We start from the raw sequence: 27,793 nt of genomic DNA on the forward strand, positions 1-27,793 counted from the left end.
ATGAAGAAAGAAATGTGGTACATGAAAGATGTGGTATGGCAAGGAATGTAAAGGGAATGAACTGCAAAGTGGTTGAGTCAGTGAAACATAATCATTTGAGGTGGTTTGGGCATGTGAAAAGAATGCAATTCAAGTTTACAAGGAGAGTGTTTGATAGTACAATTACAGGGGTTAGTGTGAGAGGAAGACCATCTGTGACACGGACAAATAGAGTCGAAGAGTACAGGAGAGAGAAAAATGGTGGAATAAAGCATGGAATGGTGTATGTGAGGGAGGCTTGTAAGGACAGGGATACGCGGAGACTTTTGCTGTGGCCATCTCCTTATTGGGAGTTCCAGATGGGAATGGGCATCAGAGATACAGATAGATAAAAACCTAATATTCCTTACATGCACATAATAAATCATCCCTTTCCCACACTTTGTACAGAATACTTGTTAACAAGTAACTCACAAAGATTTTTGGGACAAACACCGGAGCCTGCACCAACTTCAATGATAGTAACTGGCTGGGGGTTCCCATCCTTTGCAGGAAGACGAAGTAAGGTAAGTTGTTCTTTTTCATTGCACAAGATGGATCTAGAAAAAGGAAGGTTTCATATTAATCTCATGAAAGTCTAGGACCAGGATTGCCTTCTGTTGAACTTTTCTCTTTCTCAAGTTCTGAACACAGTTATATTTCACTCCAAATCTGTTAAGTACAAGATATGCCACTCAAATACCTGTCAGTAATAAATATTCCTCGAGATATGTTCTGCTGTGGCTGTGAATTCCTGAAGGCAGCATATTCCTGTGGTGCATACGATGCTTCCATCACCACATGTGAACACTTAAAACGATGACCTTCTGACAACAAGCCACAGCAAGAGTTCTGAGAATCAATGATGAGTGATGACACTGGTCTTCGCAATACATACGTTCCTTCAAACACTGCACATAATCTGCAAAGGGATGGCAAAGTATTTTCCAACCTCTTCCTCTTAGCATTTTCCCCCTTCCTTTTTTTTTCACTAATTCCCTTTTCTCTGCTCTTTAAACTACTATAAGAAGCAATGAAACTCTAAATAGAAGGCTGTACAAATGGCTACAAACAATTCCAAATGAACCCAAGATTGACAACTGTATTGCATATGGTAGCAGAGATTAACAGTACGGAGGAACAATATATCTATATTCATTTACATCTAGTTACTATACTTAACCACCGTCTCCCGTGTCAGCGAGGTAGCACAAGGAAACAGACAAGGAAAGGCCCATCCCATCTACATACACACATATATACATTTATTTATCTATTCATTTTGCTTTGTCGCTGTCTCCCGCGTTTGCGAGGTAGCGCAAGGAAACAGACGAAAGAAATGGCCCAACCCACCCCCATACATATGTATATACATACACATCCACACACGCAAATATACATACCCATACATCTCAATGTACACATATATATACACACACAGACACATACATATATACACATGCACACAATTCACACTGTCTGCCTTTATTCATTCCCATCGCCACCTGGCCACACATGGAATAACATCCCCCTCCCCCCTCATGTGTGCGAGGTAGCGCTAGGAAAAGACAACAAGGGCCCCATTCGTTCACACTCAGTCTCTAGCTGTCATGCAATAATGCCCGAAACCACAGCTCCCTTTCCACATCCAGGCCCCACACAACTTTCCATGGTTTACCCCAGACGCTTCACATGCCCTGATTCAATCCATTGACAGCATGTCGACCCCGGTATACCACACCGATCCAATTCACTCTATTCCTTGCCCGCCTTTCACTCTCCTGCATGTTCAGGCCCCGATCACTCACAAATTTTTTCACTCCATCTTTCCACCCCCTCCGACACATATATCCTCTTGGTCAATCTTTCCTCACTCATTCTCTCCATGTGCCCAAACCATTTCAAAACACCCTCTTCTGCTCTCTCAACCACGCTCTTCTTATTTCCACACATCTCTCTTACCCTTACATTACTTACTCGATCAAACCACCTCACACCACATACTGTCCTCAAACATCTCATTTCCAGCACATCCACCCTCCTGCGCACAACTCTATCCATAGCCCACGCCTCGCAACCATACAAAATTGTTGGAACCACTATTCCTTCAAACATACCCATTTTTACTTTCCGAGATAATGTTCTCGACTTCCACACATTCTTCAAGGCTCCCAGGATTTTCGCCCCCTCCCCCACCCTATGATTCACTTCCGTTTCCATGGTTCCATCCACTGCCAAATCCACTCCCAGATATCTAAAACACTTTACTTCCTCCAGTTTTTCTCCATTCAAACTTACCTCCCAATTGACTTGACTACTGTACCTAACAACCTTGCTCTTATTCACATTTACTCTTAACTTTCTTCTTTCACACACTTTACCAAACTCAGTCACCAGCTTCTGCAGTTTCTCACATGAATCAGCCACCAGCGCTGTATCATCAGCGAACAACAGCTGACTCACTTCCCAAGCTCTCTCATCCCCAACAGACTTCATACTTGCCCCTCTTTCCAAAACTCTTGCATTTACCTCCCTAACAACCCCATCCATAAACAAATTAAACAACCATGGAGACATCATACACCCCTGCCACAAACCTACATTCACTCAGAACCAATCACTTTCCTCTCTTCCTACACATACACATGCCTTACATCCTCGATAAAAACTTTTCACTGCTTCTAACAACTTGCCTCCCACACCATATATTCTTAATACCTTCCACAGAGCATCTCTATCAACTCTATCATATGCCTTCTCCAGATCCATAAATGCTACATACAAATCCATTTGCTTTTCTAAGTATTTCTCACATACATTCTTCAAAGCAACCACCTGATCCACACATCCTCTACCACTTCTGAAACCACACTGCTCTTCCCCAATCTGATGCTCTTTACATGCCTTCACCCTCTCAATCAATACCCTCCCATATAATTTACCAGGAATACTCAACAAACTTACACCTCTGTAATTTGAGCACTCACTCTTATCCCCTTTGCCTTGTACAATGGCACTATGCACGCATTCCACCAATCCTCAGGCACCTCACCATGAATCATACATACATTAAATAACCTTATCAACCAGTCAACAATACAGTCACCCCCTTTTTAAATAAATTCCACTGCAATACCATCCAAACCTGCTGCCTTGCCGGCTTTCATCTTCCACAAAGCTTTTACTACCTCTTCTTTGTTTACCAAATATACATGTGGGTATATATATAATATATAGTGATTACTACACACTGCACTGATATTAGCAGATGGATATGCTAAAAATAAGATACTGACTGGGGAAATAATGGAATCCCACGGAAGAGAAGAGAATGAATGAGGAGAAAGTAAGAAAATATCAAAGAAAATCCAAATTCTATTTGAATACACGAACAAAGCAAAGAATGTAAAATCGAAGACTGGACCATTTACAAAAAGTACATTTTTTTTTTTTTTACAATACCTTATGCAAATATGCAATATCTAAAATAAATGCAGAACAGTTACCTATGTTGACATCTCATATGAGAATGAAGGCTATCTAAGTTTGATTTTCTTGTAACCCCAAGCTAGTTTTCAGGAGGAAATTCTACCCTATTCAAGTCTGAATTATAGGGTGTTGAGTTTGTATCATTTCACACAGGCTGCTAAGTTTGACCTATTTCATATGAAAGTTCATTCTTAGGCTCAAACAGCAAACAAAATCTCCACAAATGGTAAACACAAACTTAACTATTTCTTACCTGCAAAATGCCGAGTTTGTATCATTTCACACAGGCTGCTAAGTTTGACCTATTTCATATGAAAGTTCATTCTTAGGCTCAAACAGCAAACAAAATCTCCACAAATGGTAAACACAAATTTAACTATTTCTTACCTGCAAAATGCCTGTGGAAGCTCTCCACACCCATACATGGAGAATAAGAAGGGTGTTGTCCCATATCGCCCTAGACTTGTGAGGAACAACTTCATTTTCTCTAACCCTTCTCTGCAAGACACATCCTCAGACACCATGGCGATAGACTCCGTGACAAAGTGAATAAGATTATCCGTAAGCTTGCGAGACCTTAGGAAGTCAACAAATGACTTGTCTGCATACTCTGAGAGAAAAGATTTTATGTATATCTTAGGGAACAATTCACCTCTATCTATACTTCAAAAGTCCTTTTCTGCAACACAGCAAGAAAGCTTATGGAAACTATCCATACATGTATAAGGATTCCTCCACATTTACTCTTCTCAGGTACACACGCATCTCAAACAACATGATTATGATCAATATGCATTTTCACCATACATACCACCAATTGTCACTTGAATATCCTGTTATCTGACAACCTATCTTCCCACACACAAAAAATATCAGACTTTCCTCCTGCAACAACTAATTGCTGCTTAACATTCTACTATCTATAGTGAACGAAGCTGCGCTCCCTTCCATCCAATGACAGTGGTGCAAAAAAGTTTGTTGATAGGATGGTAGATATAGGGTGTTTAGGTAGAGAGGGTATGTGAAACAAGTCTCAGCAAAAATCAAAATGGCAACCAACTGCAAAAGAAAATGACTTGAGTATAATGGTAAGTTGTATGTGGTGATTGAAGGGAAGGTGGCAAGCAAAGAACTTCAAATTGGGGAAGAATAATGTGGACTCAAGAAAGGGTGAGGATATGTGCATCTGGTGTTTGCTTTGAAGATTGTGTGAAACAAAAGGATCTATATATGGCATTTATGAATCTAGACAAACTGTATAATTGCGATGATAATGCTCCATGAAAGGTGTTTCAAATATATAGTGCTGGAGGAAAGCTGCTAAAAGCAACAAAGTTTCATATGTATTCAATTCCCCATACATTTAATCAAATTAAAGAGTCAAAGATATGGCAATAATATAAAAAATATATTCAACTGATGAGCTTACCTTGCAGCTGTTCTGGATTATCATCATAACTGTGACAGAACTCTAGAAACTTCATTAAGAGTCTCTTCTCTACTAAGGAGACACTGCTAGTGGTGAAGACGTCACTGCGGGAACAGGGGACCACCAGCAGTTCACCTTCTTTCTTGTCGGATGGTCGCCAAGTTAGGACACGAGTGATGCACTTGAATTCTGCATACCTGTAAATTTCCAATGTCATAGACTGTGGTCTACAAAAAAATTCAACATTATCCATTTGTCAAAAAATTGAGTAGAGTACAGAACCTCATCAGGATATGGCACAATAAACTGTAATTTACATATGTATAAAGAGAACAACTAAAGGATTCCCCTATTTCTCTCCCTCCAGTACTCTTCCACTGTATTTCTCCAAGTCACTGGTAAAACAAGAAAGCAAATACGAACACTGGTGAAAAGACCAAATTGGGAAGTGGTAACAAGCAGTGATGAGGTGAAGAGATGGAATGAGTATTCTGAAGCATTGTTAAATGTGCTTGATGATAGGGAAGCAGATGTAGGGTGTTTGGGTTGGGGAGGTATGTGTAGGGAGAGAGTCATGGCAACCAGTTCGGTGAAGAGAGAAGAGGTGATGAAAGCCATATGTAAGAAGAAATGTGGCTAGGCAGCTGGAGTGAATGGGGTTGCTGGTGAATTTCTTCACAAAAGGGTTGACTATATTGTTGACTGGTTAGTTAAGTTTCAGTATATGTACAGATCATGGTGAGGTGCCTGAGGACTGGCAGAAAGTATGTATAGTGCCACTGTATAAAGAAAATGGAAACATATAAATATGAGTGACTGAAGAGGAAATAAGTCTGTTAAGTGTTCCTGATAAGGAGTAAGGAAGGGTTGTGATTGAGAGGGAGGTGGCATGCACAGAGAATCAGACTGAGGAGGAACCTGTGACTTCACCAAAAAATATCAAATTTCTTTACCTTTCTGACATCTTTTATAAACCACAACAAACTCAATTCTAATTCTCTCTGCCTTCTTCCTTTTATTGTACTCATTCACTGACTCCATCATTGTGGATTACACAAAACCCTTTGAAACACTGTACCATACCGATTAAAGAACTTCATTTTCATGTCTACAAATTTTATGCACTTCTGTATAACAACCATATTTCTCTCTCATTCAAGGGGTTTGGTTTGGTTTTCTCTTGATGTTTTCGTATTATTTCTTTCCCTACCACATATTCAACATCAAGCATTGTACGATCACTATTCCTAAGTATTTCTTCCACTTCCTGGCAATGGCATATCAAGCATTGTATTATAACTGTTCCTGAGAGTGTTTCTTCCACATCCTGGCTATGGTATTGAGATCATTTTTACAAAGACTGGGGTCTTCTACTTCCAGAGTATTGCACTGTATGATTGCTATTCCTAAGACTGGGTCTTCTACTTCCAGGACTGCACACAAAAATGAAATGCAGTATCAGTTGTGCATCTCCCGTCTTACTAAGGTGCTCATGGTGACAGGTAGTACTGAAAGTTTACTTATCTACAATGAAAGAATTTGTCTCCACAATAAAAAAAGTGTGGTTGTGAGAGCAGAAGAGGGTGTTTTGAAATGGTTTGGCCACATGGAGAGAATGAGCGGGGAAAGATTGACAAAGAGGACACATGTATCAGAGGTGGAGGGAACAAGGAGAAGTGGGAGACCAAATTGGAGGTGGAAGGATAGAATGAAAAAGATTTTGAGCAATCGGGGCCTGAACATACAGGAGGGTGAAAGGCATGCAAGGAATAGAGTGAATTGAAACAAATTGGTATACCAGGGTCGAAGTGCTGTCAATGGATTGAACCAGGGCATGTGAAGCATCTGGGGTAAACCATGGAAAGTTTTGTGGGTCCTGGAGGTGGAAAGGGAGCTGTGGTTTTGGTGCACTATACATGACAGCGAGAGACTGAGTGTGAATGAATGTGGCCTTTGTTGTCTTTTCCTAGTGCTACCTTGTGCATGTGAGGGGGGAGGGGGTTGTTATTTCATGTGTGGCGGGGTGGCGACGGGAATGAATAAAGGCAGCAAGTATGAATTATGTACATGTATATATGTATATGTCTATGTATACATTGAAATGTATAGGTATGTATATGTGTGTGTGTGGACGTGTATGTATATACATGTGTATGTGGGTGGGTTGGGCCATTCTTTCATCTGTTTCCTTGCGCTACCTCGCTAATGCGGGAGACAGTGACAAAGTATATCTAATAAATAAAATATAATTCTCTTTCACCATGAGAATCAAAGTTCTTCCACATGATCCCAGAAAATCAAAATCACCCATTACAATAAATGTCTGTCTCTACAATAGGCTTTCTTTGCTTCCTCCTGCATCATAAAGACTGTGTACTTGGATGCAAGCTGCATGTTAAATAATTAACTATGACTTCCCTGACATGGTTTATGGGTCCAACTATACCAGCAAAATCTCCTAAAAAAAATCCTCACTTTGTTTTTCCTAATCATTTTGGACATCACTGTTACAGAGGTAACAATCTGGATTCATGGATTACCATGTAAGACCAAACTAGGCACCAATTCAGGCAAGGTCAGCAAGACATTGTTTCATTGCAGCATGGATAAAAGCAAAAGGCCTCAGATTCACTGCTATTCTGTCTTGAAGGATGCTGATGACCTGGTGAGAGATGGCAAAGTTGACATTCACTTAGCTATTTATAATGTAAGCATTCATGAGCTGCCAAAGGTCAAGTGCATAAGTTTGAATCCTCGTTACAGCAGTCAGTCCACAGTCAACCCAGTTATTCATCCACACCTAGGGGTTGGTCGATAAAATGGGTGCCTGGCTTGGGCTACTGGTATTGCAGTAGATTTTATTAAGGAAGGGGATGAATGTGTTCCTGATTGGTTGGTAAGGATATTCAATGTATGTATGAATCATGGAAAAGTGCCTGAGGATTGGCAGAATGTATGTATAGTGCCACTGTACAAAGGTAAAGGGGATAAAGGTGAGTGTTCAAACTATTGAGGCATAAGTTTGTTGAGTAATCCTGGGAAATTGTATGGAAGGGTATTGACTGAGAGTGTGTGAAAGGAGAAAGTTGAGAGTAATTGCGAATAAGAACAAGGTTATTAGGTTCACTAGGGTTGAGGGACAAGTATACTGGGATGTAAGTTTGAATGGAGAAAAATTGATGAAAGTGAAGTGCATTAGTCACCTGGGAGTGGACTTAGCAGCAAATGGAACCATGGAAGCAGAAGTGGGTCGCAGGGTGGATGAGGGGGTGAAGATTCTGGGAGCAATGAAGAATGTGTGAAAGAGAAAACATTATCTTGGAGAGCAAAATGGGTATGTCTAAAAGAATAGTAGTTCCAACAATATTATATGGTTGCAAGGCATGGGATACAGATATGGTTGTACAGAGGAAGGTGGATGTGTTGGAAATGAAATATTTGAGAACAATATGTGGTGTGAGATGGTTTGATCGAGTAAGTAATGAAAGGGTAAGAGAGGTGTGTGGAAATAAAAAGTGTGGTTGAGAGAGTAGAAGGTGTGTTAAAATGGTTTGGACATATGGAGAGAATGAGTGAGGAAAGACCGACAAAGAGGATATATGTGTCAGAGGTGGAAGGAAAAAGGAGAAGCGGGAGACCAAATTGGAGAGGGAAGGATGGAGTGAAAAAGATTTTGAGCAATCAGGGACAACATGCAGGAGGGTGAGAGGCATGCAACAAAACAGAGTGAATAGGAACGATGTGGTATACCGAGACTGAAGTGCTGTCAATGGACTGAACCAAGGCATGTGAAACATCTGGGGTAAACCATGGAAAGGTCTATGGGGCCTGGATGTGGATAGGGAGCTGTGGCTTTGGTGCATCACACATGACAGCTAGAGAGTGAGTATGAGCAAATGTGACCATTTTTGTCTGTTTTCCTGGCACTACCCAGGATAGTGATGGGCAAGAATGAAGGCAAGCACGTATGTATATATACATGTGTATATATGCATATGTCCATGTATGGGCATTCGTGTATATACGTGTGTATGTGGGTGGATGGGCCATTCTTCGTCTGTTTCTTGGCACTACCTCGCTAACGTGGGAAAAGGGCGATCAAGTATAATAAATATATTTTATTTATTTATTATACTTTGTCGCTGTCTCCCGCGTTTGCGAGGTAGCGCAAGGAAACAGACGAAAGAAATGGCCCAACCCACCCCCATACACATGTATATACATACGTCCACACACGCAAATATACATACCTACACAGCTTTCCATGGTTTACCCCAGACGCTTCACATGCCTTGATTCAATCCACTGACAGCACGTCAACCCCGGTATACCACATCGCTCCAATTCACTCTATTCCTTGCCCTCCTTTCACCCTCCTGCATGTTCAGGCCCCGATCACACAAAATCTTTTTCACTCCATCTTTCCACCTCCAATTTGGTCTCCCTCTTCTCCTCGTTCCCTCCACCTCCGACACATATATCCTCTTGGTCAATCTTTCCTCACTCATTCTCTCCATGTGCCCAAACCACTTCAAAACACCCTCTTCTGCTCTCTCAACCACGCTCTTTTTATTTCCACACATCTCTCTTACCCTTACGTTACTCACTCGATCAAACCACCTCACACCACACATTGTCCTCAAACATCTCATTTCCAGCACATCCATCCTCCTGCGCACAACTCTATCCATAGCCCACGCCTCGCAACCATACAACATTGTTGGAACCACTATTCCTTCAAACATACCCATTTTTGCTTTCCGAGATAATGTTCTCGACTTCCACACATTCTTCAAGGCCCCCAGAATTTTCGCCCCCTCCCCCACCCTATGATCCACTTCCGCTTCCATGGTTCCATCCGCTGCCAGATCCACTCCCAGATATCTAAAACACTTCACTTCCTCCAGTTTTTCTCCATTCAAACTCACCTCCCAACTGACTTGACCCTCAACCCTACTGTACCTAATAACCTTGCTCTTATTCACATTTACTCTTAACTTTCTTCTTCCACACACTTTACCAAACTCAGTCACCAGCTTCTGCAGTTTCTCACATGAATCAGCCACCAGCGCTGTATCATCAGCGAACAACAACTGACTCACTTCCCAAGCTCTCTCATCCCCAACAGACTTCATACTTGCCCCTCTTTCCAAAACTCTTGCATTTACCTCCCTAACAACCCCATCCATAAACAAATTAAACAACCATGGAGACATCACACACCCCTGCCGCAAACCTACATTCACTGAGAACCAATCACTTTCCTCTCTTCTTACACGTACACATGCCTTACATCCTCGATAAAAACTTTTCACTGCTTCTAACAACTTTCCTCCCACACCATATATTCTTAATACCTTCCACAGAGCATCTCTATCAACTCTATCATATGCCTTCTCCAGATCCATAAATGCTACATACAAATCCATTTGCTTTTCTAAGTATTTCTCACATACATTCTTCAAAGCAAACACCTGATCCACACATCCTCTACCACTTCTGAAACCACACTGCTCTTCCCCGATCTGATGCTCTGTACATGCCTTCACCCTCTCAATCAATACCCTCCCATATAATTTACCAGGAATACTCAACAAACTTATACCTCTGTAATTTGAGCACTCACTCTTATCCCCTTTGCCTTTGTACAATGGCACTATGCACGCATTCCGCCAATCCTCAGGCACCTCACCATGAGTCATACATACATTAAATAACCTTACCAACCAGTCAACAATACAGTCACCCCCTTTTTTAATAAATTCCACTGCAATACCATCCAAACCTGCTGCCTTGCCGGCTTTCATCTTCCGCAAAGCTTTCACTACCTCTTCTCTGTTTACCAAATCATTTTCCCTAACCCTCTCACTTTGCACACCACCTCGACCAAAACACCCTATATCTGCCACTCTATCATCAAACACATTCAACAAACCTTCAAAATACTCACTCCATCTCCTTCTCACATCACCACTACTTGTTATCACCTCCCCATTTGCGCCCTTCACTGAAGTTCCCATTTGCTCCCTTGTCTTACGCACTTTATTTACCTCCTTCCAGAACATCTTTTTATTCTCTCTAAAATTTAATGATACTCTCTCACCCCAACTCTCATTTGCCCTTTTTTTCACCTCTTGCACCTTTCTCTTGACCTCCTGTCTCTTTCTTTTATACATATATATATATATATACATATATATATATATATATATACATATATATATATATATATATATATACATATATATATATATATATATATATATATATATATATATATATATATATAGGGAGCGGGGGGCTGGAAATCCTCCCCTCTCGTTTTTTTTTAATTTTCCAAAAGAAGGAACAGAGAAGGGGGCCAGGTGAGGATATTCCCTCAAAGGCCCAGTCCTCTGTTCTTAACGCTACCTCGCTATCGCGGGAAATGGCGAATAGTATGAAAAAAAAATATATATATATATATATAACGTTAATGGGATAGCCTTGATTAGGGCCTCAGCTGACCCGTGCCATCTCAGCTAAAAAAAAAAATAAAATCATCATAAGAACATGAGTAATGGGGATACCTACCTGGCAACATTTGAGGAGATGAGAAGCTCAACTAGAGGGCCTCGGGAGAACAGCAACTGTAAGGGAAGATGATGTGAGAATTACTCCTTCTCTTTTAAATTATTGTGAACGACACATGAAAAAAGTAAGTAATGGGTATAGACACTTTTCTATTTGAACTGTAAGCAATTTCAGTCTTGACCATTATTTTCACATCAAACTGCATATAGAGAATGGTTAATATTAATAAATGTTTGTGTGTAATGCATGTGTACAAGTAGGAAGAGAGGAGAGTGAATTGTTCCAAGTGAAGGTTGGTCTGCAGAAGGGGTGTGTAATGTCACCATGGTTATTGATTTATGGATGGTGTTGTGAGGGAGGCAAATGTGAAAGTCTTAGAGGGGTGAGGATGCAGTCTGTAGGGAATGAGAGGGCTTGGAAAGTGAGTTAATTGTTGTTTGCTAATGATACAACAATGGTGGCAGATTCAAGTATGAAACTGCAAAAGTTAATGACTGAGTTAGGAAGGATGGGTGAGAGGACGTTGAGAGTAAATGTGCATATAAGCAAGCTAATTTGGTTCAGTAGAGATGAGGGACAGGTTAGCTGTGGTGTGTTTGATCAGAGAAAATTTAGAAAAAGTGAAATGTTTTAGATAGTTGGGAGTGTACATGGCAGCAAATGGGACCATAGAAGCAGAAGAGAGTCACTTGGTGGGTAAGGGAATAAAGGCTCTGGGAGCACTAGAGAATGTGAGGAAAGAGAGATTGTTATCTGGGAGAGCTATCTACTCTTTTAACAAGTTTTTAGTTTTATTTTCAAACTGTCCTCTGGTTGCTCTACCCCTATATCTCTCGAACTGTTCACTGTCCATGTCTTTGATCCACTTAAAAATCTTAAAGGCTGTAATCAGGTCACTCCTCACTCTTCCAAACTGGGAATAACTAAAGCCTTTAGGTGAATGTGGGTAAGTGTGAATTATACATCAAAGTGTAAGAACGTGGAGTGATTAAAGATTTTAGAAATATTATCAATGAAGAGCTAAATTCTATGCATAAAAAAGATATTTCTACTCTGCATGAAATTGAGAAAGTACTATATGGCTGGCCTTACACTCCCAGTCAATTCTAATTTCACAGTGTAAAACTTTTTCAAGATTGCCATTAAGGTGCTCATGACTGTGTGCTTGTCTTCAGTTTAATACTAAAGCAGCACAGTCACCTACTTTCTCCTACATACCTTAGGAGCAAGATCCAGATTAAATTTTCTTGATAGATTCATCATTCTCTCTTGAGACCATTTTTCTTCAACCTCTTCTTTAGGAACACTGTCTTTGGTTTTGGGTTCTGCGTCCTTTTTCTCATTTGAACCTACACCTGGGTCATCTGCACCACTAGTCTGGCTGTCACTACTTGCACTTGGTGGTGTCACCTTTTCTTTGTCAGAGGAAGATTCCTGTGGTTTGTCATTCACAGAACTCGATGTACTTGCAGACAGACAGGGTTCTATCACTTTTCTGAAAAGAATAACATTGTCTAAAAGTCAACAAATAAATACCAGCATAATGGACTAATTATCAATCATAAATACAGGATGACAGACATAAAAAAATATGGTAAGACTCAAAAATGAGACGCTGAAAGGTATGGATGAATGTGTGACAAGAGATGAAAAGTTCAAGTATGAGTCAAATGTCTTGAAGATTACAGACCAGCATACATATTCTTATGTTATATGATGCTGTTCTCTGTTGTGGTAATAAAACATGGATATATCCTGAGAATACATGCCTGGGAAATATTCAGCATAGGCCATTATGCTATGAATGTGAGACTGTCTACACTATGTAAACAAAAATTCACAGAAATAAAGCTGTGGCTCACTGCTGCTGTACAGCACCATGAAAGAGTATCACATCTCATATCACTAGACCGGGAAAAGATAAAAATTCAAAGTACTGTTTATGCTGAATGCGTACTGCTATCGCATCATCATAAAGTTGAAAAATCGTAAGTCAGGGGACATCTGTACCTGGTATAACTGTAACATCAACTCTCTTAGAAACCCCAAATTACAAGAATAGCTAAGTCTGCCTCTAAGAAACTGGGTTTCCTGTTTTAATGTTAAAACTTCTTCTCTACTGAACAGTTGCTCCATCTTTAAAAGGGATTGATTCATCTTTGTATGGAGTACTGCCCTCACATTTGGGATGGTTCTAGCTCTGGATCCTTACTTGACAGACTTGTTGAAAGTATTTTTTTTATTATTATTATACTTTGTCGCTGTCTCCCGCGTTTGCGAGGTAGCGCAAGGAAACAGACGAAAGAAATGGCCCAACCCCCCCCCCCCATACACATGTATATACATACGTCCACACACGCAAATATACATACCTACACAGCTTTCCATGGTTTACCCCAGACGCTTCACATACCTTGATTCAATCCACTGCCAGCACGTCAACCCCGGTATACCACATCGCTCCAATTCACTCTATTCCTTGCCCTCCTTACACCCTCCTGCATGTTCAGGCCCCGATCACTCAAAATCTTTTTCACTCCATCTTTCCACCTCCAATTTGGTCTCCCTCTTCTCCTCGTTCCCTCCACCTCCGACACATATATCCTCTTGGTCAATCTTTCCTCACTCATTCTCTCCATGTGCCCAAACCACTTCAAAACACCCTCTTATGCTCTCTCAACCACGCTCTTTTTATTTCCACACATCTCTCTTACCCTTACGTTACTCACTCGATCAAACCACCTCACACCACACATTGTCCTCAAACATCTCATTTCCAGCACATCCATCCTCCTGCGCACAACTCTATCCATAGCCCACGCCTCGCAACCATACAACATTGTTGGAACCACTATTCCTTCAAACATACCCATTTTTGCTTTCCGAGATAATGTTCTCGACTTCCACACATTCTTCAAGGCCCCCAGAATTTTCGCCCCCTCCCCCACCCTATGATCCACTTCCGCTTCCATGGTTCCATCCGCTGCCAGATCCACTCCCAGATATCTAAAACACTTCACTTCCTCCAGTTTTTCTCCATTCAAACTCACCTCCCAATTGACTTGACCCTCAACCCTACTGTACCTAATAACCTTGCTCTTATTCACATTTACTCTTAACTTTCTTCTTCCACACACTTTACCAAACTCAGTCACCAGCTTCTGCAGTTTCTCACATGAATCAGCCACCAGCGCTGTATCATCAGCGAACAACAAATGACTCACTTCCCAAGCTCTCTCATCCCCAACAGACTTCATACTTGCCCCTCTTTCCAAAACTCTTGCATTTACCTCCCTAACAACCCCATCCATAAACAAATTAAACAACCATGGAGACATCACACACCCCTGCCGCAAACCTACATTCACTGAGAACCAATCACTTTCCTCTCTTCCTACACGTACACATGCCTTACATCCTCGATAAAAACTTTTCACTGCTTCTAACAACTTTCCTCCCACACCATATATTCTTAATACCTTCCACAGAGCATCTCTATCAACTCTATCATATGCCTTCTCCAGATCCATAAATGCTACATACAAATCCATTTGCTTTTCTAAGTATTTCTCACATACATTCTTCAAAGCAAACACCTGATCCACACATCCTCAACCACTTCTAAAACCACACTGCTCTTCCCCAATCTGATGCTCTGTACATGCCTTCACCCTCTCAATCAATACCCTCCCATATAATTTACCAGGAATACTCAACAAACTTATACCTCTGTAATTTGAGCACTCACTCTTATCCCCTTTGCCTTTGTACAATGGCACTATGCTACGCATTCCGCCAATCCTCAGGCACCTCACCATGAGTCATACTTACAGTAAATAACCTTACCAACCAGTCAACAATACAGTCACCCCCTTTTTTAAAATTATCCACTGCCATACCATCCAAACCTGTTGCCTTGCGGGCTTTTATCTTCGCAAAGCTTTCACTACCTCTTCTCTGTTTACCAAATCATTTTCCCTAACCCTCTCACTTTATAAAATCATTCATAAGAACATGAGTAATGGGATACCTACTGGCAAACATTTGGGGGAGATGAGAAGTCAACTAGGGGGCCTGGTGAGATTGAGAACAGCAAACTGTAAGGAAGATGAATCTGTGAAATGGACTCCTTCTCTTTTATATTATTGTGAAGAACATGAAAAAGTAAGTAATGGGTATAGAAACTTTTCTATTTGAACTGTAAGAAAATTTCAGTCATTGACATTATTTTCACATCAAACTGCATATAGGAGAATGGTTAATAGTTATAAATGTTTGTGTGTAATGCTTGTTGTACAAGTATGGAAGAGTGAGAGAGTTGAATTGTTCCAAGTGAGTGGTTGGTTGAGAAGGGTGTGTAATGTCACCATGGTTAGTGATTTATGGCATGGTGTTGTGAGGGGGGGCAAATGTGAAAGTCTTGAGGGGTGAGGATGCAGTCTGTAGGGACATGAGAGGCTTGGGAAAGTGAGTTAATTGTGTTGTTTGCCTAATGATACAACAATGGTGGCAGATTCAAGTATGAAACTGCAAAAAAAGTTAATGACTGAGTTAGGATGGATGGGTGAGAGGACGTTGAGAGTAAATTTGTGATATATGCAGCTAATTTGGTTCAGTAGAGATGAGGACTGGTTTAGCTTGGTGTGTTTGATCAGAAAAAAATTTAGGAAAAAGTGACTTTGTTTTAGTATAGTAGGGAGTGTACTTGCGCAGCAAATGGGTCCATAGAAGCAGAAGAAGTGTCACTTGGTGGGTAAGGGAATATAGGCATCTGGGAGTTAGAAGCAAGCAGAAAAAGTGAAGCAGGTAGACACTTAAAGTAGCACAGCAAAAAAGAAATATAAGAGCAAGCAAAAGTGAGAGCAAGTGAGAAAAGCACATAAGAAAGAAGCCAAGAAGAAGCAGGAAATAAGCAAAGAGACAGTGCACTCTATATAGCATGAGAGTGAGCACGTAGAGTAAGAGTGTAGAGAGGTTAGGATCAAAAGCAAGAAGAGCTAACGCAAGAGAGTGATAGATAAGAGAAAAGAGCAAAAGCAAGCAAGCAAGAAAAGCAAGAAAGCCAGAAGAGTAGCAGAGAGAAGAGAATAATAAAGCAAAAGCAAAAGAAGGTAGGAGTAGCAAAGTTAGAAAGAGCACTGAATGTAGAAGAAATGTAGAGAAAGCAAGCAGAGGCATAGCAGACGAGATAGCAAGAGTACAAGCATAAGCAAGGCACAAGCATTTGCAGGTAAGAGCATAGTAGAAAGAGAACAGCAGATTTGCTAGAGAAAAGCAAGAGAGAGCAAGAGAGCACGAGAAAGAATGAAGTAGCAAGTAGCAAAGAGAGCCAAGAGCAAAGAGTCGAGCAAGCAAGCTGTGCATGAAGCAAAGCACTATAGAGAATGAGCAAGAGAGTAGCAAGCAAATGAAAGTTAAGCAAAAGAGAAGCAAATGTAAGGTAGGGTAGAAGAGAAAAAAAGCTGAGAGTAGCAAAAGGAGTTAAGCAATAAGAGAAAAAGTAAGCAACCAGAGAATAGAGCAGAGCATAGAAAGAGTAAGAGCTTGAAGTAAAGCAATAGCTAAGCAAAAATGCAGCAGAAAAGTAAGAAAAGCCACTAGCAAGAGCAAAGAGCAAAAGAGAGCACTAGTAGAGTAGAGCAGAGCAAAAGCAAGTAAGCAAAGCAAGCACAAGAGCAAGGGGGGAGCAAGCAAGAGCAGAGCAAAGAGAAGATGCACTGAAGTGGCAAGCGTAGCACAGAGAAGAGTAGAAAGAGAGAGAGAGCAAGCTAGAGCAGCAATGAGAGCACAAGATAGAGCAAAGAAGCAGAGAAGCTGAAGAATAGAGAAAGAGCAAAGCTAAGAGATAAGTGAGCAAGAAGAAGTTAGCACTTTGAACAAGATGCAAGCATAAGCATATAGAGAAGTAGGAATATGTGTAAAAGCAGAGAGTGAAGGAGGGAGAGCATTAGGCAGCATTTTAGCAGAGTGAAGAGCAAGAAGGTGAGCAAAAAGAAATAAAAGAAGAAAGCAGAGAGAATTGAGCAGAATAGAGCTGAGCAAGAGCAAGCAGATAACAAGGCAGATTAGCAACTCAGCGTGAGAAGAGAAGAGAAAATGAAGAGAAGAAAGCAATATTAGAAAGCATTGAGAGAGAGCAAAGTACAAATGCAAGGAGAGTGACGAAAAAGCATTGCAAGAAGAGCAGCATAGCAAGGTCTTGTAAGAGAGCACTAAAAGAGCACCAGCAAAGAGCAAGAAGCGAGCCAAGAGAGCACTTAGGCTGAGGTAGCACTAAAGAAGCAAGATAAAGTCGAAGAGCTTAAAATGCGCAAAGCATAGGCAAGAGCACTATTAAAGCACTAGAGATTGTGAGGAAAGACGAGATTTGTTTATCTGGGATGAGCTATCTACTTCTTTTAACAGTTTTTTGTTTTATTTTCAACTGTCCTCTGTGCTCTACCCCTATATTCTCTCGAAAAAAATGTTCAAATGTCACATGACTTTGATCACTTAAAAATCTTAAAGGCTGTAATCAGGTCACTCCTCACTCTTCCAAACTGGGAATAACTAAAGCCTTTAGGTGAATGTGGGTAAGTGTGAATTATACATCAAAGTGTAAGAACGTGGAGTGATTAAAGATTTTAGAAATATTATCAATGAAGAGCTAAATTCTATGCATAAAAAAGATATTTCTACTCTGCATGAAATTGAGAAAGTACTATATGGCTGGCCTTACACTCCCAGTCAATTCTAATTTCACAGTGTAAAACTTTTTTTCAAGATTGCCATTAAGGTGCTCATGACTGTGTGCTTGTCTTCAGTTTAATACTAAAGCAGCACAGTCACCTACTTTCTCCTACATACCTTAGGAGCAAGATCCAGATTAAATTTTCTTGATAGATTCATCATTCTCTCTTGAGACCATTTTTCTTCAACCTCTTCTTTAGGAACACTGTCTTTGGTTTTGGGTTCTGCGTCCTTTTTCTCATTTGAACCTACACCTGGGTCATCTGCACCACTAGTCTGGCTGTCACTACTTGCACTTGGTGGTGTCACCTTTTCTTTGTCAGAGGAAGATTCCTGTGGTTTGTCATTCACAGAACTCGATGTACTTGCAGACAGACAGGGTTCTATCACTTTTCTGAAAAGAATAACATTGTCTAAAAGTCAACAAATAAATACCAGCATAATGGACTAATTATCAATCATAAATACAGGATGACAGACATAAAAAAATATGGTAAGACTCAAAAATGAGACGCTGAAAGGTATGGATGAATGTGTGACAAGAGATGAAAAGTTCAAGTATGAGTCAAATGTCTTGAAGATTACAGACCAGCATACATATTCTTATGTTATATGATGCTGTTCTCTGTTGTGGTAATAAAACATGGATATATCCTGAGAATACATGCCTGGGAAATATTCAGCATAGGCCATTATGCTATGAATGTGAGACTGTCTACACTATGTAAACAAAAATTCACAGAAATAAAGCTGTGGCTCACTGCTGCTGTACAGCACCATGAAAGAGTATCACATCTCATATCACTAGACCGGGAAAAGATAAAAATTCAAAGTACTGTTTATGCTGAATGCGTACTGCTATCGCATCATCATAAAGTTGAAAAATCGTAAGTCAGGGGACATCTGTACCTGGTATAACTGTAACATCAACTCTCTTAGAAACCCCAAATTACAAGAATAGCTAAGTCTGCCTCTAAGAAACTGGGTTTCCTGTTTTAATGTTAAAACTTCTTCTCTACTGAACAGTTGCTCCATCTTTAAAAGGGATTGATTCATCTTTGTATGGAGTACTGCCCTCACATTTGGGATGGTTCTAGCTCTGGATCCTTACTTGACAGACTTGTTGAAAGTATTTTTTTTATTATTATTATACTTTGTCGCTGTCTCCCGCGTTTGCGAGGTAGCGCAAGGAAACAGACGAAAGAAATGGCCCAACCCCCCCCCCCCCATACACATGTATATACATACGTCCACACACGCAAATATACATACCTACACAGCTTTCCATGGTTTACCCCAGACGCTTCACATACCTTGATTCAATCCACTGCCAGCACGTCAACCCCGGTATACCACATCGCTCCAATTCACTCTATTCCTTGCCCTCCTTACACCCTCCTGCATGTTCAGGCCCCGATCACTCAAAATCTTTTTCACTCCATCTTTCCACCTCCAATTTGGTCTCCCTCTTCTCCTCGTTCCCTCCACCTCCGACACATATATCCTCTTGGTCAATCTTTCCTCACTCATTCTCTCCATGTGCCCAAACCACTTCAAAACACCCTCTTCTGCTCTCTCAACCACGCTCTTTTTATTTCCACACATCTCTCTTACCCTTACGTTACTCACTCGATCAAACCACCTCACACCACACATTGTCCTCAAACATCTCATTTCCAGCACATCCATCCTCCTGCGCACAACTCTATCCATAGCCCACGCCTCGCAACCATACAACATTGTTGGAACCACTATTCCTTCAAACATACCCATTTTTGCTTTCCGAGATAATGTTCTCGACTTCCACACATTCTTCAAGGCCCCCAGAATTTTCGCCCCCTCCCCCACCCTATGATCCACTTCCGCTTCCATGGTTCCATCCGCTGCCAGATCCACTCCCAGATATCTAAAACACTTCACTTCCTCCAGTTTTTCTCCATTCAAACTCACCTCCCAATTGACTTGACCCTCAACCCTACTGTACCTAATAACCTTGCTCTTATTCACATTTACTCTTAACTTTCTTCTTCCACACACTTTACCAAACTCAGTCACCAGCTTCTGCAGTTTCTCACATGAATCAGCCACCAGCGCTGTATCATCAGCGAACAACAAATGACTCACTTCCCAAGCTCTCTCATCCCCAACAGACTTCATACTTGCCCCTCTTTCCAAAACTCTTGCATTTACCTCCCTAACAACCCCATCCATAAACAAATTAAACAACCATGGAGACATCACACACCCCTGCCGCAAACCTACATTCACTGAGAACCAATCACTTTCCTCTCTTCCTACACGTACACATGCCTTACATCCTCGATAAAAACTTTTCACTGCTTCTAACAACTTTCCTCCCACACCATATATTCTTAATACCTTCCACAGAGCATCTCTATCAACTCTATCATATGCCTTCTCCAGATCCATAAATGCTACATACAAATCCATTTGCTTTTCTAAGTATTTCTCACATACATTCTTCAAAGCAAACACCTGATCCACACATCCTCTACCACTTCTAAAACCACACTGCTCTTCCCCAATCTGATGCTCTGTACATGCCTTCACCCTCTCAATCAATACCCTCCCATATAATTTACCAGGAATACTCAACAAACTTATACCTCTGTAATTTGAGCACTCACTCTTATCCCCTTTGCCTTTGTACAATGGCACTATGCACGCATTCCGCCAATCCTCAGGCACCTCACCATGAGTCATACATACATTAAATAACCTTACCAACCAGTCAACAATACAGTCACCCCCTTTTTTAATAAATTCCACTGCAATACCATCCAAACCTGCTGCCTTGCCGGCTTTCATCTTCCGCAAAGCTTTCACTACCTCTTCTCTGTTTACCAAATCATTTTCCCTAACCCTCTCACTTTTGTTGAAAGTGGTCTAGCTTATAACTGTCCTAGGCTAACTTCCAAACCACTTGCCCTATGCTGCAATGTTGGTTCACTCTCCCTCTTCTACAGGTATTACTTAAGTTTTTGCTCCCAAGAGCTGGTTGCTTGTGTACCCCCACCACTAGTGAGACCTCGCAATACTCGGCAAGCTGCTGTGTCACATGATTACTGTGTGGCCATTGGTAACTAAACAGTGGGCAGTTTTGATACCTGTTTCTTTCCCTACACGTCAAAGCTTTGGAACTCTCTATCTTCTCATGTCTTTCCCGATAACTATGGCCTGGCATATTTCACAAGACAAGTCTTGAGGTTATTAGGTACAGTAGGGTTGAGGGTCAAGTCAATTGGGAGGTGAGTTTGAATGGAGAAAAACTGGAGGAAGTGAAGTGTTTTAGATATCTGGGAGTGGATCTGTCAGCAGATGGAACCATGGAAGCGGAAGTGGATCATAGGGTGGGGGAGGGGGCGAAAATTTTGGGAGCCTTGAAAAATGTGTGGAAGTCGAGAACATTATCTCGGAAAGCAAAAATGGGTATGTTTGAAGGAATAGTGGTTCCAACAATGTTGTATGGTTGCGAGGCGTGGGCTATGGATAGAGTTGTGCGCAGGAGGATGGATGTGCTGGAAATGAGATGTTTGAGGACAATGTGTGGTGTGAGGTGGTTTGATCGAGTAAGTAACGTAAGGGTAAGAGAGATGTGTGGAAATAAAAAGAGCGTGGTTGAGAGAGCAGAAGAGGGTGTTTTGAAATGGTTTGGGCACATGGAGAGAATGAGTGAGGAAAGATTGACCAAGAGGATATATGTGTCGGAGGTGGAGGGAACGAGGAGAAGAGGGAGACCAAATTGGAGGCGGAAAGATGGAGTGAAAAAGATTTTGTGTGATCGGGGCCTGAACATGCAGGAGGGTGTAAGGAGGGCAAGGAATAGAGTGAATTGGAGCGATGTGGTATACAGGGGTTGACGTGCTGTCAGTGGAGTGAATCAAGGCATGTGAAGCGTCTGGGGTAAACCATGGAAAGCTGTGTAGGTATGTATATTTGCGTGTGTGGACGTGTGTATGTACATGTGTATGGGGGGGGGGGGGGTTGGGCCATTTCTTTCGTCTGTTTCCTTGCGCTACCTCGCAAACTCGGGAGACAGCGACAAAGTATAAAAGAAAAAAAAAAAAAAAAAAAAAAAGTCTTTCATGTCCTCCAAAATTCATAAATACTTTTCCTTGTCTTTTCTTTTTCCATTTCACAATTCTCTATATATCTCAATTAAGGCCCAGCCTTGATGGGGACTTTTGTCCATGACTGGTGCCTTTAACAAAAACAAAGCTATTTTACCCTTTATTAATGTATCAGGTAAGACATGGGGAAATGGCACTCATGATGAACACAGGATGATAAGTGATCTAACTCCAGAAGATGTCAAGAGTGATGTCATCAGATGTCTAACAAAATAATGGTGTAAGCTGGTGAAAATGAGATGAAAACATTTTTCATATTTTGTTGTTTAAGATGACTCGAAGATATGTCAGTCCTCACTTACTGAACATGCCATGCCAGTTTGACTTTGGAGTAAGCTTTCCGGGGGTCAAATGTTGTGACTAGCCTCTCTCCTTCTTCCAAATCACAGGTTCCTAAAAATGGGGAAAATAAATCACATTAAAAAGGAATTCTTATAATGACTTCCATGTTTTCAGAAACATCCTAAATGACATTCTCCTCTGAACTCCTCACAGCAAATAAACTGAGTAGTATCTTTCATTCGACTAGTCATCCCTATCTTCTGTACTTCAACTGGTCCCCTTCTATAAAATCACCCACTTCTTTCCCTAACTGATTTCTCTCTAAATATACCCTCACCTAAAGATTCTTGTTGTTTTCTCAACCATTTCCCTTTCCAGTAACTCTCCTTCTTAGTCTTGCCTACTATTTCTCATAAAACAACATGAAGATTCTAAAAGTTTCTGAATCACAAAAATTCAAATGGTTTTGAACATCAATTTCCCACATTTGCATATTTTTAATCAAACAGGCCATCTTAACATAGTAACTTGAGCCATATTCTAAGAATAAATTTTATGGTTAGTGGAATGCATCTCTTTTTGAACTAGAGATACAAATATCTCTGGTTTTTATGCAAGGAAGTCACTCTGACCCCTTTTAATCCCCATATGATCAGTTGCTGCTCTATCTAATTATAACAACTTGTAATGTAACTTATGACCTTCAACCATGATGTCCCCACCAAAAGTCTACTTCTTCCTCTGATCTCTATGATATCCAGCTGTTTAAGGCTGGATATCAAAGTCCTTAGCACCTAAATCTACACTATAATTTCTACCAATGTTGCTGCTCTAAGGGCAGTGTGTGTGCTTACATTACATTATAAAAACACCTCTTGCTAACCTTGCTGATTTAGAGTCTCTGAACTTTGAGCCATCTTGTTCAAAATTTCTCTCCCCTCAGTAACTTTGCTTCTTGTTCTGTTCATCCCCCCCCCGTAAATATGTATAATTGAACAGGAACAAGAGGAGAAAAATTGACTGGGAGGCCAGCGACAGACACATATTAAGTCTACTTGGCATCTGGAGAGAAAGATAAGAGCTGTACAACTAATTAACTATCTGACCTCCACATCAGACACTGCTTTCTTTACATATATCAACTGAAATCCTCCATCCAGGGGATATTATGGGATTTTCTTCAACCTAGTATGGAAAACTGCTCACATCTCTATAACTACGAGATGCCACTGCCCTTTCCCTGTTCCACAGGTATCATTTTTGCCAATGCTCTGAAGAGTTGTGTGTGTGTGTGTCCTTAACAACAAGGCCTAGACACTGGCATGTTCCTGGCAGCTACCCCTCATTTTCTGTCTGGAGAAGGGCAACATTTACGTAAATTGACCCTTTTGACATCCTTTTCTTGAACAGCAAAGTAGAATTCTCCCCCTTTATCATTTTCCTCTCTTCTTATTACCTTAAGAGTCAAGTCTCCAGGCATCTGAAGAGTTCTGATTAATTTTTTCCTTCATTTCATCATACTATATTTTTTTTCTCCAGAGATGGTATTGACTAAGGCATGTTTTGCCCATGCTACATCAGTTACTTTCTAAATAAAGTCCCAATACATTTAAACAATAAATCCTTTTACATTGAGGTGAGAAGTCTTTTAATTACAATACTATAATCTGAGACAACTTACACAATCTCTAATCTGTATTTATTTCAAATTTTGTATCAAAACACTAATGATTTATAAAATGAGAGGAAGAAAGTCTAGATGATCTAACTGTCTAAAGACTTGCATCCATAAATGACATTTTCAGGACACAGATCTGAGTAAGTTACAGACAAAACAATAAAATAAGTAAGTGTTCATATAAAAAAATTTTTGAGGCAAGGGCCATCAAGCACATTCATTACAGGGGCAAAACTGATCAGAGGGTATCTAATTAAGTTGATACATTTCATCATCCCATGCGTAGCACAAGACTGATTCTCCTATACAACAAGGTAAACAATTCACTCCTAGCCTAACATGACAAAATCATATAATGAAAAAGCAAAAATGATCAGATGATAATTCACCAAAATATATTTATACAATGCATGCTACCATCAATGATTACTATACCTTTAGCTGTATCCTCCTGCAATGTCTTAACATCCTCCACCCACTGCTCAACTCCCTGTAGACTGAATGATGCCCACTGGCTACCATAGTAGTCATTCCTGCAACACAAGATGTTTCTTTTTTACTGTTCAAGGTATATGCTACTGCAATGACCTGGCTACCAATGAAAGAGATGGCTCAGGCAGAGAAAAGGCCCTCCCAACAATTCATCAAATCTAAGATATATTCCCATGACTATACTTTCTTATTAGACTCTGCTGCCAGAGAGGTTGGGCTCAAGTGGTATTGCATTGGTCCCTCCCAGTACCCCAGATAACTTAAGAAATATCCCATCCCCTACCCTTAGAGCAATCCATTAGGTAGGGATGGTACAACCGTCCCGACTGAGGAGCCTGAAGTGGTGCCTGGACCCATTTTACACCCTTCATGTTGGGAACAGTGGTCTTACTTTCCATCTTATCAAAATGGGACTACCAGGCTAGTCCTGCCATCTTCTCCATAAAAGCACCATCCAACCTCACTTATTTTCTTTACAGAAGTTCTGTTGCCATATCATGTATAAATCTTTTCTTTCTTTCTTTCGTACTATTCGCCATTTCCCGCATTAGCGAGGTAGCGTTAAGAACAGAGGACTGGGCCTTTGAGGAAATATCCTCACCTGGCCCCCTTCTCTGTTCCTTCTTTTGGGAGAAAAAAAAAAAAAAAAAAAAAAAAAAGAGAGGGGAGGATTTCCAGCCCCCCGCTCCCTTCCCTTTTAGTCGCCTTCTACGACACGCAGGGAATACGTGGGAAGTATTCTTTCTCCCCTATCCCCAGGGATATATATATATATATATATATATATATATATATATATATATATATATATATATATATATATATATATATATATACTTAGAAAAGCAAATGGATTTGTATGTAGCATTTATGGAACTGGAGAAGGCATATGATAGAGTTGATAGAGATGCTCTGTGGAAGGTATCAAGAATATATGATGTGGGAGGCAAGTTGTTAGAAGCAGTGAAAAGTTTTTATCGAGGATGTAAGGCATGTGTACGCGTAGGAAGAGAGGAAAGTGATTGGTTCTCAGTGAATGTAGGTTTGCAGCAGGGGTGTGTGATGTCTCCATGGTTGTTTAATTTGTTTATGGATGGGGTTGTTAGGGAGTTGAATGCAAGAGTTTTGGAAAGAGGGGCAAGTATGAAGTCTGTTGTGAATGAGAGAGCTTGGGAAGTGAGTCAGTTGTTGTTCGCTGATGATACAGTGCTGGTGGCTGATTCATGTGAGAAACTGCAGAAGCTGGTGACTGAGCTTGGTAAAGTGTGTGAGAGAAGAAAGGTAAGAGTAAATGTGAATAAGAGCAAGGTTATTAGGTACAGTAGGGTTGAGAGTCAAGTCAATTGGGAGGTAAGTTTGAATGGAGAAAAACTGGAGGAAGTGAAGTGTTTTAGATATCTGGGAGTGGACCTGGCAGCGGATGGAACCATGGAAGCAGAAGTGAATCATAGGGTGGGGGAGGGGGCGAAAATCCTGGGAGCCTTGAAGAATGTATAAATAACCCTTTAAAATATAATCATAAGGATGTCTGATCATTATCTTGTGGAGGCTAAGGTGAAGATTTGTATGGGTTTTCAGAAAAGAAGAGTGAATGTTGGGGTGAAGAGGGTGGTGAGAGTAAGTGAGCTTGGGAAGGAGACTTGTGTGAGGAAGTACCAGGAGAGACTTAGTACAGAATGGAAAAATTTTCCGGTGAGAACAATGGAAGTAAGGGGAGTGGGGGAGGAATGGGATGTATTTAGGGAATCAGTGATGGAGTGCGCAAAAGATGCCTGTGGCATGAGAAACATGGGAGGTGGGCAGATTAGAAAGGGTAGTGAGTGGTGGGATGAAGAAGTAAGATTATTAGTGAAAGAGAAGAGAGAGGCATTTGGACGATTTTTGCAGGGAAAAAATGCAACTGAGTGGGAGATGTATAAAAGAAAGAGACAGGAGGTCAAGAGAAAGGTGCAAGAGGTGAAAAAGAGGGCAAATGAGAGTTGGGGTGAGAGAGTATCATTAAATTTTAGGGAGAATAAAAAGATGTTTTGGAAGGAGGTAAATAAAGTGCGTAAGACAAGGGAGCAAATGGGAACTTCAGTGAAGGGTGCTAATGGGAAGGTGATAACAAGTAGTGGTGATGTGAGAAGGAGATGGAGTGAGTATTTTGAAGGTTTGTTGAATGTGTTTGATGATAGAGTGGCAGATATAGGGTGTTTTGGTCGAGGTGGTGTGCAAGGTGAGAGGGTTAGGGAAAATGATTTGGTAAACAGAGAAGAGGTAGTAAAAGCTTTGCGGAAGATGAAAGCCAGCAAGGCAGCAGGTTTGGATGGTACTGCAGTGGAATCTATTAAAAAAGGGGGTGACTGTATTGTTGACTGGTTGGTAAGGTTATTTAATGTATGTATGACTCATGGTGAGGTGCCTGAGGATTGGCGGAATGCTTGCATAGTGCCACTGTACAAAGGCAAAGGGGATAAGAGTGAGTGCTCAAATTACAGAGGTATAAGTTTGTTGAGTATTCCTGGTAAATTATATGGGAGGGTATTGATTGAGAGGGTGAAGGCATTTACAGAGCATCAGATTGGGGAAGAGCAGTGTGGTTTCAGAAGTGGTAGAGGATGTGTGGATCAGGTGTTTGCTTTGAAGAATGTATGTGAGAAATACTTAGAAAAGCAAATGGATTTGTATGTAGCATTTATGGATCTGGAGAAGGCATATGATAGAGTTGATAGAGATGCTCTGTGGAAGGTACTAAGAATATATGTTGTGGGAGGCAAGTTGTTAGAAGCAGTGAAAAGTTTTTATCGAGGATGTAAGGCATGTGTACGTGTAGGAAGAGAGGAAAGTGATTGGTTCTCAGTGAATGTAGGTTTGCGGCAGGGGTGTGTGATGTCTCCATGGTTGTTTAATTTGTTTATGGATGGGGTTGTTAGGGAGGTGAATGCAAGAGTTTTGGAAAGAGGGGCAAGT

At 40.8% G+C, this 27,793-nt stretch overlaps 1 protein-coding gene across 1 annotated transcript in view; it reads right to left on the minus strand.

The window, feature by feature from the left end:
- Positions 1 to 388: 388 nt before the first annotated feature.
- LOC139764867 (rab proteins geranylgeranyltransferase component A 1-like) overlaps positions 389 to 27,793 on the minus strand; it is a 32,605-nt gene continuing 5,200 nt past the window's right edge. The window contains 8 exon segments of the mRNA XM_071691896.1: positions 389 to 578; positions 722 to 940; positions 3,895 to 4,117; positions 4,937 to 5,133; positions 11,510 to 11,565; positions 18,356 to 18,632; positions 22,692 to 22,782; positions 24,785 to 24,882. Of these exon segments, the coding sequence (XP_071547997.1) occupies positions 404 to 578; positions 722 to 940; positions 3,895 to 4,117; positions 4,937 to 5,133; positions 11,510 to 11,565; positions 18,356 to 18,632; positions 22,692 to 22,782; positions 24,785 to 24,882 (1,336 nt within the window). The 3' untranslated portion in view covers positions 389 to 403.

This window comes from Panulirus ornatus, chromosome 51 (genome assembly GCF_036320965.1).
Source record: "Panulirus ornatus isolate Po-2019 chromosome 51, ASM3632096v1, whole genome shotgun sequence".
NCBI lineage: Eukaryota > Metazoa > Arthropoda > Malacostraca > Decapoda > Palinuridae > Panulirus > Panulirus ornatus.